Below are 15,626 nucleotides of genomic sequence, written 5' to 3'. Positions count from 1 at the left end.
TCCACCAGAGCCTTGAACTCTTTGAATCGACAGAAAACCTCGTTCTTGGTTTTCAAAAAATAAATCCAAGTTTTCCTTGAGTGGTCATCAATGAAGGTAAAGAAATACTCGGCACCACTAAGAGCTTTGACAGACATAGGTCCGCAGATATCTGAGTATATCAATCCTAGTACACTCTTGGCCCTTTGTTTACTCCTAGGAAATGCTACCTTGGCATACTTTCCTAGAGCACATCCTCTACATACATCATCTCGTTCCGTACTAAGATCTGAAACACCTATTACAGTGCTCTTGAGAATTCTCAGAGCTCCATGGTGCAAATGTCCTATTCTTCTATGCCATAGTTCGTTCAAGTCCTTGTCTCCATGACTACCTATTAGTGCCATTGGTGATTCTAGTCGTAATCTATACAACCTGTTACTTTTGATCTCGATCTGTACTTTCTTTTTCCAGCTCAGGTGTTTGACATATACCTTCTCCTTGATGAAGTAGACGTCATAGCCCTTGCCTTGAAGTTGCGACACGGAAAGTAAGTTCATCCCCAATCTTGGTACATGCAGTACATTTGTAGCATGGAACCATTCTCCCGATTCTGTTTGAAAAACTATGGTACCCTTCCCTACTGGAGTACACTTTGCCTTGTTCCCCAGGGTGATCTAAAAATTCATCTTCTCTTCTCGATATTTTGAGAAACATTCCCTGATTCCTGTCATATGCCAAAAGACTCCACTATCTATATACCATACCTCTGATGATGCAAAACTAGTCATACAAGCCACTTCTTCTTATAGCCTGGAAGCCAACATAGAGAAATTGAAATCTCTTTCTCTTGTGCAATTTTCTGAAAATCTGTGCGAGTCCCTTGATGTGGATGCCTCTGCATCATGGTCTCGACCCATAACTGATTTTCCCTTCCTGTCTCTGATTACTTGCTCTGATACCATGTGAGAATTCTATCGCTGCAACATCTGATTTACATTGCCTACTTATTACCAATAAGTTATTTATGAAATTCTTTCAATAAACATTAAAATAAATTCTGCTGCAGATATCACACCATAATACAGAAACAAACACATGCACAAGAATCAATACATAGACACAGATATTTTGGACAACAGTCCTCAGAAAAACCCAATGTGGGAAAACCGGTGCAGCAAGGGAGGATTTTATTATTCAGCAATTCTTCAGTACAACAGGGTGCCAAACTGGCTTACCCAACAGAGAGAAAAATTCTCCAACACTTCTCCTAGTCCTAGCGTCAGCCTGGCTGACCTCTGCGTAGCTCCCAGACACTCTGCGTCAGCCCCAGGCCTCTTTGCATCACCCACGCGGGCCCTCTAGTGACTGCGCAGTCTCCTGCTACCTCTGCATCTACCTGAAAGGTTCTGCGGCTGCCTCTCCTACCTTTGCGCTATTCTTTTGTCGCTGATCCCGACTCCCTGTTCTGTACTCGCTGCCTCTTGCTGCTCTCCAGACCACTAGTTTGAATTTCTCAGCTAACCCCGCTCCAGAAATCAAACTGACTGGTCTCCCTCAGTGTATCTTCCAACTGACCCTCAAGCCTCCTCTTATACTTTTCCTGTTGGTCCTTCAACGGCCGAGATTAAATCTCTAATCAACGGCTAAGATTAGATTTGGCTTGATCCATGACTTTTGGAACTTCTAACCCAAATTTATATCAATACTCATTAATAGTTTATTTTTCCTAAGTTTAGATTTAGGAACTACATTAAAAATATTAATTATTTTAATATCTCCCAAACCAGTTAGAATCTGCCCAAACCATTTCTGGCTCTTGGAGATCTCATGTGCTTTAGCCTTTCTACCAATTTTCATGGCTAGAGCACATCCGATGCTACCCCAAATCAACAATTTCCAGGTGATAACAAGCATTAAACAAATTTGAAAAGAAAATTCATAATTGGCTTGATCCAAACTATCTTTAGTTGGTAAACTTACTATCCTACTCTTCCTACAATTTGGAAGTTGGACATGCTTCCTGCAATTTGGAAGTTGGACATGCATCCTACTCTTCCTGATTTCTGAATGGTTTTCATGGGGGAATAGAGTAGGGTGAAAAGGTCTCTTGTTGGTAGCTTGGGAAGTTTGTACCCTTCACAAAGTAAAAGGAGGATCAGTATGGACTGATGTCGACTATCAAGGAATAGTTCAAAGGGAAAAATGGATTGTAACAGTCAAATAAACAATGTAATGTTTTTTCAAAGTTACAAACATTGGAAGCAATTTTCAGAAAATGCAACAACCACAAAGATGTTATAGGAAATGGTAGAAATGATGGGCTCAAACTCTCAGAGTGTACTCAACTAAAGCATGTAACCCTTTACCTAGCCAACTAGATTTTGTTAAAAATACAAGTTGGTGGAAATTTTTCTAGCCAGTGCCTAACCAGGAAAGAAGCTACATGCCAATAGTTGCATGGCTTGAACCAAACATGAATGTATGTTTACAATCAGTGGCCTCTAGAGCAGCTTAGAGAACATAGGGGAGAAAAATGAGGACTGAATTGTAATCAAATATATCTCTATCCTTTGAAATGAACAAAACCAAATGCAAATATATAAGCTTTAATTCACTTTAGAGTAATATATATCCACGTAAATCTTGACTGTAATACATTGCACTAACCTGCTCAATATTACCAGGTCCAATCAAGACAAGTGCCACTCCAGCAGCATCCATCTGTGACTGTTATAAGAACAAAAATGGGTATCAAACAAACTATAATAATAGTGATACCAAACTAAGAATTCAAGTTTTGCATTTAAGTTCAAATATAAACACACAAGATTAGGCAAAAGTTCAACAGTTGGTAACTGAAACATACATTCTCAAAAACAAAATTGTTGGCTCCATTCAGCCTGCCTCACAAAGTAGTCATCCTCTTTCATGTATGGCTTCTATTCTCAATGACGATGATTGGACCATGTTCTTTTTTTTTAATAAAATGTTTTCTTTGACTATTAGTATATTGAAAATATGTAGAAGGTTCCACAATCCCGTAGTTGAAATTCCCACCTATGACCAGAACTATTCAAACAAACAAAAAAACATAAACAGGGCATTTTACACAAAAAAGGGGTTCTAGAGATCAGCCATCACAAGCTAAGAGCCCCTGGAGCCTACATAGATTACAAGCCAGAAAACAAATTCGCCATATAGGCTATATGTCCAGTACAAACATTAAATTTGAAAACATGAAAAATTAACTCAGCCATCTGGCCCACACAAACTATCATATCAAAAAGCAGCAAGAATCATGTCTATATTGAATTGAGGGTTATCATTTTCTTTGGGGGATGTTCCCCATCCTTCAATAGCAGGCTTAAGATCAATGAAATGGACTTTCACCCACTGTTTCCCTGCTAGGGCTCAAGAGGCTACTCATACTCAGAGATAGCCAATTCTAGACACAAGAACATGCCATTTTTGGGGGTAGGACAAGATCTATGTTGCCTCTCACAGAACTCAAAAACATCATGGACAGATCAGTGTCTACGATGAGCTTCAGCTTGACAAGATCGAGAAAAATGGGCAAGGTAGTTAGCATGGTAATCCTAGCCAATGGTGCAAGGTGCACCACCCCAAAGCTCCAATTTTTGGCACAAATATACCATCTCCATATCTAACTTACTAATCTGGATTTGCCTCTACAATAAAGGTTTCAACAAACTAGGTAGCTGTCATAATAGGAAAAGCAGTTTTTCTGTTGAATATGTTAAAAGCAATGTTTTAAAAGTTAAAACTTAGACTCGGACTCGGAACCGGCCGAGTGTCAACTCCGACTCAGTATTGACTCGGACTAGTTAATTCCAATGACTCAATCTTTGTAAAAAGTACATTAAATACTTAATTTTAATGAAAAATCATATTTTTAAAGATTTCCAAAATCAAAGCATTAGAATGATAGAGAGAAGACAACAGTTGTTCAAAGTATGCTCATGAATATATCTATTATATAAAAATGGCACCAAGTGCACTATCCAATACACGTAATATATAGAGATCAGAACAAAAACAGATAACCAATGCTGCTCCAAAAACCGACTCCAACTGCTCACAAACTCTTCACAAATGCTCACATAAATCCAATGAGATAGTTGTGAGAAAATATGAGAGGGTTGGATCACCTTTATAGGCATGGGAGAAGGGTAGAGGGGCTAGGAAATAGTTTAACAAAAAAAATTGATTTCAAGTCCGCCTAGCCCGCCTTTTTTCCCACCACCGAGACCAACCAGTTTAAGTGTTAGTTTTTGGTAGCATCAGAAGTGTTATAGGCTTATAGCCTTGAAAATTGATAGAGAGGCTAAGGCACATGAGTTGTAAAGAACCCAGAAGCCATTTGGTGAAATTCCACCCAAATTGTATTTTATTAAAATAATTAATATTTTTAATAGGGTCCCTAAGTCTAAACTTAGAAAAATTAAAATATTAATGGGTATCAATCAAAATATGGATGAGAATGATCTAGAAGGCAGATCAAGTCATGTTTTAATCTTAACTGTTGATTAGAGACTTAATCTCAGCCATTGAAGACTCAACAGGAAAAGTATAAAATGGAGGTTTGGGGTTCATTTGGAAACACACACATAGAGAATGAATTGATCAAGAATTCGATTACTAGGGCAGGGTTTGCTAAGAATTTCGAATTAACTAATCATTCTGCAGCAGAGGGGCGGTGAGAATCTGGGAGAAGGACTTTCCAGAGAATACAAACAAAGAGGCAGAGAGAGCCAGCAGAGAAGAAAAGTTGTCTGTCACGTAGAAGCTAGAATTGTCAGGAACAACTGGAACTGCTAGGAACTGCCAAAACAGCCAGGAACACTGACATAGAGGGCAGAAGCCAAAATTGATGGAACTGCCAGGAAAGATGACGCAGAGGGCAAAAGTCGAAACTGTCGGGAATAGCCAGAATTGTCAGGAAAGCAGATGCAGAGGGCAGAAGAGGTGACGCAGAAATAGTCAAGGTTAGCCAGTCTTGTGTCGGATCAGCCGGAATTCTGCTAGGTGAAGTGAGGTAAAAATCACTCAGATTTTCCACCAGTATTTTCTCTGTAAATGATTGCTAGATGAGCATCCTAGATTTATATTCAGATATTTCTCCTGAATAATAATAAAATCCTCAGAGTTGTTGCACCGGTTTTCCCGCATTGGGTTTTTCCACAGACTATTGTGTCCAAAAATAAGTGTGTCCTATGTATCTTGTTCTTTGCTCTGTTTTCTGTTTCATGAGATAAAATATTTAATTAGTGTAGGCTGCAAAAGTAATTTTCTTCAGTATTTAGAAGAATACCTTGATGAATGTAATTTGAAAAAATCAAGTAGGTGAAGTAGATTCATATTTGTCGTAATAGCGGTTCCTTCGAGTCTAGGAATTTTCACATGGTATCAGAGCATTGATTTTGAAACAGGAAGAGCATATCAAGTGCTGAGCAGTAAGGCCGAAAGCTACACTTGACAGCAATTCAAATCCCCTTGAAGGGATTGTGCAGTCCTTGCTGGGAAGCAGATCCGAGGAAATCTCTCTCTGAGTGAGACGACAGAGAGGTACGATTTCCAATTCGTGAGTTTGCGGAGGCAGAGGGAGTGACGGAGAGCCTTAGCTCAGTGCTTGAAGGGCGCAATTTCTGCCCGGGCAGAAATCCGCTGGAAAAGAACAAAGACACGTAGAAGGGGAACTTTCTCTTCAAAGAACTTTCTGCCAGAAAGTTCGAATTTCTCACTTGCTGAGTAGTGTTAAGCAGTGACTAGAGGAGTCAGTTCGGCAGTTGGGTGAGATGGCATCACATGGGCTCAGATATCAGGACAAGTTGGAAGGTGCTTCCAAATATGTCATATGGAAGACCGGAATCTTAGCTGTTCGGAGCAATATGATCTCGAGGCCTATGCCAATAGGGTTGTAGATGTTCTTGCTGACAACAATCAAAAGAAGAAGTACAAGGCCGAGCAGGGAAAGGCGAAGAGGCTCATTCTCGATGGAGTTCGAGATCATGTGGTCTCACACTTGTAGGGCAAGGATACAACCCGAGAGATGTGGGAAGCCTTGTCTTCTCTGTACAAAGGCTCTTCCGAACAACGGGAGATGTATTTGGAGCAGAAGTTGTAGAGGACTTTGACGAATAAAGGAGAAGGGGTGAACCTCTATCTTCAGTGTCTTTAGGACACTAGAGACTAGCTTGCTGTAGTGAGATCCACTCGTCAGCCAACCGTGATGGTGAGGATAGCCCTGAATGGAGTCTCTGATGAATGGAAAGTTTTCGTCCAAAGCATATTGGGCAGAGAAAAACTACCTTCATGGGAGGAGATGTGGGCGGCTCTTCAATAGGAGTTAAGGAGGGACCTAGTGAAGGTCAACCTCAGTGGTAGCAGTGGGAGTGGCACAAAGACGACAGAGGAGGAGGAGAACGCAGCTCTAGCATCGAAGGGACAACAGAAGTAGAAGCGGAAGAAGGACATTTCAAAGCTGAAATGTTTCAAATGTGGAGAGATGGGTCACTTTGCATCTAAGTGTCCTTTGAAGCAAAAGGATAAGGATGAGAAACATGATCCTAAGGCTTCTTCAGCAAAGATTGACAAGGATGAGTTTGCCATGAGTGCCCACGCATCTCCAGGTGGGAGATGGGGCAATATCGAGCTGTAGTTGGGAGGACTACATGTGGGCAGGATCCTTGAGGAGTCCACCTCTTGGATCAATTCCTTGCTATGAGAGCCCAAGATTCAGCAGTAGCGAGATGGCCTTAGTGTGTCAGATGATGCAGTGGGTTGTTTGGAGGACAGATGTAGTAGCTTGGGACCAAAGACTAATCAGCATAGAGCAAGGTTGGCAGCAGTGTAGTTGTCACAGTGCAGGAGTCAGCGACAACGCAGAAGATTTAGCAGGTCAGAATCAGTAGCAGTCAGATTCCAACATTCATTGTATTATGTTGAACACAATTAAGTTCAACTGATTTTGGATGTTTTTCAGTTGATTCTCTTAGCAACTAAGTTGCAGTACAAAATACCTGTTTCCGAATAGTGAGGTATTGCTGCCAGTTATTTTTCTCTGTTGGGTGAGCCAGTTTGGCACCTAGTTGCAAGGAAATACTACATAATAATAAACCCTCAGAATAGCTGCACCAGTTTTCCTGCATTGGGTTTTTCTAGGTACATTTTCCAAAAATAACAGTCTCACTTGTTGAAGTTTATAAGTCTACTTAGTTAGAAACCCTCCATGCACTTTATCTGATTTATTCCTACCTACTTGTTATTTTACTTAACAAGTTATTTACAAGGTAAATACTGAAAATAAACACTAGTTCATGCTCAACATATTACAGATCAACAACTAAAGGAAACATAAACAATCACACCATATGACACCATTATTTTTGGACTAATGTCCCCAGAGAAACCCAATGTGGAAAAACTGGTGCAGCTATCTAAAGGTTTTCTTATTAAGCAATATCATAGTACAATCTGGGTGTTGAAATTGGCCTACCCAACAGAGAATTTCCTTGGCAGTAATACCTCTCAATTTCTGACAAATCTCTTGGCTGAAACCCCGGATAATCCTTCCGACAGCTACTCAACACCAATCTGCCCCAGAAACCCCAGCATCAGCCTCTCTTTGGACTGCGTCAGCCCCTCTCTGCCCAGCGCTGGCCCTACATCACCCCGGATGGGTCTGCGTCAGCCTTAGGAGGCCCTACGTCAGCCCTCTGGCCCTCTACATCAGCAACGCTAGCCTCTTTGAGGCTCTGTGTAGCTCCCGGCTACCTCTGCATGGCCCTGCGTGAGCCTTGGCTGGCTCTGCGTCACTCTCCCCGACTACTATGCTGCTCTCCCGACACTATCTCTGCCTCTCTATCTCTCTGTACTCAATGCCCCTCAGCTGCAACTCCCGATCACTAACTCTATCTCTCTTAGCAAACCCCTCTCTAGAGAATAGAATGACTGATCACTTTGGTGTCTTCTCCAAGTGACCCTCAAGCCTCCTCTTATACTTTTCCTGTTGACATATCAACGACCGAGATTAAGTCCCTAATCAACGACTAATATTAGATCTGGTTTAATCCATGTATTTTGGACCATTCTAATATAGTTTCATATTAATACACATTAATATTTATTTTTCCCTAAGTTTAGACTTAGGGACTCCATTAAAAATATTTATTATTTTAATATCTCCTGAACTGTTTAGAATCTACCCAAACCCTTTCTGGATATTGGAGATCTCATGTGCCCCAACCTCTCCACCAAATTTCGTGGCTAGAGCACATTCGATGCTACCCCAAATCAACACTCCCTCTTAGCAAGGATTGTGCTTTAGCAATACTCCTCACTGAGTATTACTCTGATCATCCAGCATCAGTACCTGTGCTGATGCTAGGCCTTCCTGCCCAACATCCTCTGCACTGCTGCCTCCTATACTGCTGCCCATGGTTTTGCCACTGCCACTGCTGCATCTATACGACAGCTCCCTCTGCATCCGTGTTGTTGCTGGTCCTTTCTCCCAGCGCTGCATCCGCACTACACCTCCTCTCATCATGCTGCATCGTGCTGCCCACTGCTACACTGCAACTCAATTATTGAGAAGTAAGTAACTGATCTCCCAACTTGACCTCCCTGTTGGGCTAGAGACCCTCTTGATGTTGAAGCTCTCTCTGCCATTGACAAGTGCTCCCTCTTTGACCTCTACGAACTACAACAACTCCCTGCATCTTGAACCCTTGCACACCTCTTTGTGCCATCATGCACTGGTGCAACACTCCTGTGCCTCTCGCACTGCTGCAGCCTGCTAGCCTCGCGTTGTCTCGGGACTCCTGCACTGTAGCTCTCTCTGCTACTTCATCTGCATCCATCTCTACCCGACTTAGCCAGTACTGCTACTCCTCTTCGAGGCTCCCGTAGCAAGGTCTAATCCAAGAGGTTGGGTACCTCGAGGATCCTACCCCTCATCGCCTGTAGTCCACCTGACTATAGCTCGATGTCTCCCCACTTCCTCTCAAGTGGTGCGTGTGCACTCATGGCACAATCATCATCTATCAAAACTTCCTTCTCTCCCTATGTTGGCGTTGCCTTAGTCTCGAAAGACTCTCCCTTACTCTTCTTCCTTGGACACTGGGTCGCATAATGACCCAGCTCCCCACAGTGGAAGCACTTGATCTTGGAGAGATCTTTCTTCTTCCTCTTTTCCTGCTTTCCCTCAGATGCTAGGGCAACATCTTCCTCCTCCTGCTTGACTTTGATCCCCTTGCTGCTGCTACCCGTCTTCGACTGCCGCCTGATCTCTTCCTGACGAAGAGCCGCCCACATATCATCCCAAGGTGGAAGTGTCCCTATGCCCAGTATACTCTGGACAAATACGTCCCAGTCTTCTGAGATAGCATTCAGGGCTGTCCTCACCATCAACTCCTGATCTAGCGTGGCTTCTATAGCAGTCAACTAATCTCGGATCTCATTCAATCCTCTGAGGAAGGTGTCAATTAGTTCTCCCTTCTTCATCTGATACGACCTCAATTGATTCTCTAGTAACATCCTTCTCTGCACAGAAGTATGCTGGTACAATTTCTTGAGGGCCTCCCACATCTCATATGTCATTTTCTTCTTAGCAATGTGTGGTACTACATGGTCCTTGACCTCGTCAAGGATGATGCTCTTGGCCCTCGCCATTGCCTCCTCCTACTTGTCATTATCATTGGGGTCAATTGGGATAGATATAACATTCAAGGCGAAGTTCTTGACACGATTTCTATCAAGTAGGGATAAGATTCTGGTGTTCTAGACTGCGAAGTTCGACACTCCATCCAGTCTATCTTGGTCTCTTACTCCATGTAGTGCCATGATGCTCCTCTACTTCCCTCCTGGAAGTTCTCTGTTCGACTCCTCTGAGTCTCTACTTCCCATCTGGAAGTTCTCTTCTGGACTCTCTCTGAGTCCTGATTTCCCTCTTGGAAATCATTCTGCCACTGTCGAGATGCCCCCTACTCTGATCCGGGTTCCTCGGCTAGAAACCCTCGGTAGCAAATCCTCTTGACCTTGCTCTGTCAGGTATTGTTCTGACTATAGTACCTCACCAGCTCCACTCTGCAATATTCCCACAGCTTTCTAAACCCCAGAAACCTGAAGGTGAGAGATCCTAGGCTCTGCGCAATCCCGGCACCAGCGACCCGGCCTCCTCAACCAACTGCGTTAGCCCTCCCAGCTTCTGCGTGGCTCTGCATGAGGCTCTCTTTTCCTTCCTTAGTCTCTGCACTGCCTCTTCCTGGCTCACCCTTGATGATGCAGGCACTGCGTCACCCTTCCCTTGTTGTTGCTCTGCTAGAAACAACTTCTGTCACCTCGGGACAACTGTTTTCTGTTGCTATTGCTCCGCTCGGCTGATGTCCTTAGTCCTCTTGTGATCTGCAATCACGCTCTGATACCATGTTGAAGTTTCTAAGTCTACTTAGTTAGAAACCCTCCATGCACTTTATCTGATTTATTCCTACCTACTTGTTATTTTACTTAACAAGTTATTTACAATGTAAATACTGAAAATAAACACTAGTGCATGCTCAACATATTACAGATCAACAACTAAAGGAAACAGAAACAATCACACCATATGACACCATTATTTTTGGACTAATGTCCCCGGAAAAACCCAATGTGGGAAAATCGATGCAGCGATCTGAGGGTTTTCTTATTAAGCAATATCAGAGTACAATCTGGGTGCTGAAATTGGCCTACGCAACAGAGAATTTCCTTGGCAGTAATACCTCTCAGTTTCTAACAAATCTCCTAGATGAAACCCCGGATAATCCTTCTGGCAGCTACTCAGCACCAATCTGCCCCAGAAACCCCAGCATCAGCCTCTCTCTGGACTGCGTCAGCGCCTCTCTGCCCAGCGCTAGCCCTGCGTCACCCCGGATGGGTCTACATCAGCCTTAGGAGGCCCTGTGTTAGCCCTCTGGCCCTCTGCGTCAGCAACGCTGGCCTCTCTGAGGCTCTGTGCAGCTCCCGGCTGCCTCTGCATGGCCCTGCATGAGCCTTGGCTAGCTCTGTGTCACTCTCCCTAGCTACTGCGCTGCTCTCCCAACACTATCTATGCCTCTTTGTCTCTCTATACTCAATGCCCCTCAACTACAACTCCCGATCACTAATTCTATTTCTCTTAGCAAACCCCACTCTAGAGAATAGAATAACTGATCACTCTGGTGTCTTTTCCAAGTGACCCTCAAGTCTCCTCTTATACTTTTCCTAGTGACATATCAATGGCCGAGATTAAGTCCCTAATCAACGGCTAAGATTAGATCTGGCTTGATCCATGTCTTTTGGACCATTCTAACACAGTTTCATAATAATACACATTAATCTATTATTTTCCCTAAGTTTAGACTTAGGGACTCCATTAAAAATATTAATTATTTTAATATCTCCGGAACTGTTTAGAATCTGCCCAAACTCTTCTGGGTATTAGAGATTTTATGTGCCCCAACCTCTCCACCAAATTTCGTGGCTAGAGCACATCTGATGCTACCCCAAATCAACATCACTTGTGTGTTTGTTTTCTTCCAGCTGATGATCTGTAGATGTTGAGACTATATTGTGCTTATTTCGTTATTTATATGCTTTAAATAACTTGTTCGAATTTAACAAGTAGAAGAAATAAACCAGAAGAATACATATTAAATTTCTAATGGATAGACTTAGAAATTTCAACATGGTATCAAAGCGTGGTTGCAGATCACAGGAAAGTTGAAGGCATCAACTAAGCAGAGCATTTGCAGCAGAATCAGTTGTCCCGAGTGACAAAAGTTGATCCTTGCAAAAGCGACAGAAGAAAGGTCGATGCAGAGGGACTGCATCATCAGTCCGGGCCAGAGAGAGGCCAATGCAGAGGCTAAGGAGGGCAGAAAGAGGCCCACCCATAGCCATGCAGAGACAAGAAGGGTTGACGCAGTTGGCTGAGGGAGTTGTTTTTCCAATGTCGGGATTGCGCAGAGCCTAGAGGCTTAGTCCTTCAGTTGCTGAGGCATAGGAAGCTGTGGGCAATTTGCAAGAGCGAAGCTGGTGGGGTACTATGGGCAGAACAGTACCTAACAGGGCAAAACCAAGGTAGAGGGAGTTGCTACTGAGGCAGATTTCTAGCCAAGGAATTCGGATTAGTGTTGCGGATCAGAGAGGGGCGACTTGACAATTGGCAGAAGGATTTCCAGTAGGGAAATCGGGACTCAGAGGGAGTCTAGCAAAGAACTTCCAGGCAGGAAGTAGAGAGACTCAGCAGGAGTCAAAGAGAGAACTTCTAGAAGGAAGTAGAGAGACTCGGAGGAGTCGACAGAAGAGCAGAGAGATGGCCATGAATGGACTGAGGGATCAGGACAAGCTGGATGGAGCATCCAACTTTGTGGTCTAGAAGGCCAAGATCTTGTCCATTCTAGATAGACATCGCATCAACGACTTCGCCATGAGAACAATGGTTATCCCAGTTGACCCGGCAGCTAATCAGAAGTATGAGGAGGCAATGGCCAAGGCAAAATGCATCATCCTTGATGGGGTCAAGGATCATGTGGTCCAACATATTGCCGAGAAGGAGATTGTACCAGCATACTTCTGTGCAGAGGAAGATGTTACTTCAGAATCAGTTGCGATCATTCCAGATGCAGAAAGGGGAGCAGAAAAATCACTTCCTTAGTCGGTTGAAGGAGATTGGAGACCAACTAACTTCCATAGGAGCCACGCCAGATGAAGAGTTGATGGTGAGGACCGCACTTAACACAGTCTCCGAGGAGTGGAAGACATTCGTCCAAAGCATACTGGGCAGGGCCGATCTTCCAAATTGGGAAGAATTGTGGGCGACTCTTCGCCAAGAGGAGATCAGGCGGTTGAGCAAGGCAGGAAGTAATAGCAAAGGAGTCTGGATCAAGAAGGAAGAGGAAGAGGATGCAGCTCTGGCATCTATGGGAAAGCAGGAGAAGAGGAAGAAGAAGGACCTCTCCAAGGTCAAGTGCTTCCACTGTGGGGAACTGAGTCATTATGCAAACCAATGTCCGAGGAAGAAGAACAAGGGAGAGATATTTGACTCTAAGGTAGCGCCATGGAAGGCGGAGAAGGAAGTCGAGGAGGATGACGATTGTGCCATGAGTGCTCATGTACCTCTAGAGAAGAGGTGGGGAGACATCAAGCTGTAGTCAGAAGGACTACAGGCGATGAAGGGCAGGATCTTTGAGGTACCCAAGCTCTTGGATTATACCTTGCTACAGGAGCCCCGATGAGAGAGTAGCAGGACTGGCGGATGTCAGTAGAAACAGATGCAGATGAAGCGGCAGAGAGTGCTACAGTGTAGGAGTCCTCGGGCAGCGCGAGGCTAGCAGGCTGGAACAATGCGAGAGGCATGGGAATGTTGCACCAGTGCAGGATGGCATAGAGAGGTGTGTAACGGTGCGAGATGCAGGGAGTTGTTGCAACAACGCACAGGTCAGTAGACGGAGCACTTGTTAGCGGCAGAGGGAGCTTCAGCGTCGAGAGTGTTTTTAGCCTGATAGGATGTCAGAAGTCGGGTGGATTAGTTACTTACTTCTTAGTAATTGAGTTGCAGTGCAATAGCTGTATGCAGTAGCACGACGCAGCATGATGAGAGGGGGATGCAGTGCAGATGCAATGTTGGGAGGATGGACCAGCAGCAACAAAGATGCAGAGGGAGCTGTCGTACAGATGCAGCAGTGGTAGTGGCAGGGTCATGGGCAACAATACATGATGCAACAGTGCAGAGGATGTTGGGTGGGGAGGCCTAGCATTAGCAGAGGTACCGATGCTAGATAATCAAAGTAATGCCCATTGAGGAGTATTACTAGAGCACAATTCTCGCTAAGAGGGAGTGTTGATTCGGGGTAGCATCGGATGTGCTCTAGCCATGAAAATTGGTGGATAGGCTAAAGCATATGAGGTCTCCAAGACCCAGAAATGGTTTGGACAAATTATACCCGGTTTGGGAGATATTAAAATAATTAATATTTTTAATGGAGTTCATAAGTCTAAACTTAGGAAAGATAAAATATTAATGGGTATTAATATAAAACTGGGTTAGAAGGTTCCAAAAGTCATGGATCAAGCCAAATCTAATCTTAGCCGTTGACTAGAGATTTAATCTCGGTCGTTGAAGGACCAACGAGAAAAGTATAAGAAGAGGCTTGAGGGTTAGTTGGAGAACACACCAGAGTGATCAATCATTCGATTTGCTAGAGCGAGGTTGCTAAGCAAAGATGAATCAGTGATTAGCAGTGAGGGGCAGTGAGTACTAGACAGAGGCAGAGACAGTGCCGAGAGAGCAACGCAGAAGCAGAGAGCGGGAAATAGCAACCAGAACAGGCCACGCAGAGCCCAGAGAGACTGCGTCATCCACGCAGAGAGCAACTGGAGTGACGTAGAGAGTCCTAGAGGCTGCGCAGTGCCTCAGAGGGCTGACGCAGAGGCCAAAAGGACCAGCGCAGAGCTTCAGAGTCGTTGGAGAGGATTTCGTAGGACAGGTTTTCTGAATACCTTTTTCCGAATAGTGACGTATTGATGTAGGAGCATGAGGCTTAAAGACAAAAGGCTTCATTTTATTCCAAAAATCCAAAAACAGTTTACAAGAAAAGGAGTGGGATCCTTTAGCTATCAATTTACAAAGTTTTCTAGATAGGAATTAAGTTAGAATATAGTTATTGAGTGATTTTGTAATTAATCCAAGTAGTTTAGACTTAATTGATTTTCTCGAGGAGAATATCAAGCAATTTAGGTAATTATCTAGGATTAGATAGATTCGATCCATAGATTGAGGATCGGATTGTTGGATGTAAAGTATTTATGTAAGTTTTGAACAATTGTAAGAGGATTTGGCTAGATTTGAATTAGACTATAAAAGGATTGAAATACTTCTATATCTCTGTGTATTCTTGCATAATTGGTCAATCCCGAAGGGTGGAGTTCCTTCGAAATATCTTTGTGTATTGTTAATTTTCAATTGGTCGGTAGAATTAGAATTCTATATGAACTGGTGTTATTGTGTTTAAGTTCCTCACTCACTATGTGTTAAGCTAAATTGAATAATTTCGAAGTACAGTGTTTTAGGTTAGCTAAATTCTGAATTCCTTAGTGAAGAGCTAAACCTGGCAGAAGCGCTAAAGTCATAGCAAAGGAGGAAAAAGACGAACAAATTGTGAATACACTGGAGAAGCCTAGAGCCGTCTGATCGACAGAACCGTTAGATCAACGGTAGTCGCGTGCAAGTCAGGGTCGAGGTTTAACCCAAAACTGGACGCGATATTTTATTAAACTAGGTTAATAGTACAGTTGATTGGGGCCGTCCGATTAGAGGAGCGAGATCCAATGGATATCGCATGGAAAAGTGAACAGGGGTTAATAAAATTTTTGGACCCGATGAGCAATTCAAGTGTGGCTTAATTCCGTTGAAGTCCAGACAATTGTAGTCATCCGATGGGGAGGTCGTGATCCAACGATGGTCGCGCAATAAAGGTCTACGGGGTTTAATTCAATTGTGGACCCGAGGAGTTTTATCAACGGAAACGTTATTTTCTTTCAATTCCGGTAAGTGGAGTTTCTGCTAATTTTCGAGTAATATTAGCATTTCGGCTGTTTTTAGAGAA

At 43.5% G+C, this 15,626-nt stretch overlaps 1 protein-coding gene across 4 annotated transcripts in view; it reads right to left on the bottom strand.

Moving 5' to 3' along the window:
• Positions 1–15,626, bottom strand: part of LOC149203496 (Thioredoxin superfamily protein) — a 459,228-nt gene that overhangs the window by 350,210 nt on the left and 93,392 nt on the right. For all 4 annotated transcript variants that reach the window (XM_089400196.1, XM_089400198.1, XM_089400200.1 and 1 more), the window contains exon 4: positions 2,650–2,709. In XM_089400196.1, coding sequence (XP_089256322.1) covers positions 2,650–2,709 — 60 coding nt within the window. The remainder of the gene's footprint in view (positions 1–2,649; positions 2,710–15,626) is intronic.

The sequence above is a fragment of the Pinus tabuliformis genome, chromosome 2_1, assembly GCF_031772625.1.
Source record: "Pinus tabuliformis cultivar Carrire ecotype Pingquan chromosome 2_1, CPIR1, whole genome shotgun sequence".
In the NCBI taxonomy this organism is placed as follows: Eukaryota; Viridiplantae; Streptophyta; class Pinopsida; order Pinales; family Pinaceae; genus Pinus; species Pinus tabuliformis.
Note: the sequence above shows the minus strand (reverse complement) of the source record. Positions and strands in the feature narration are given on the sequence as shown.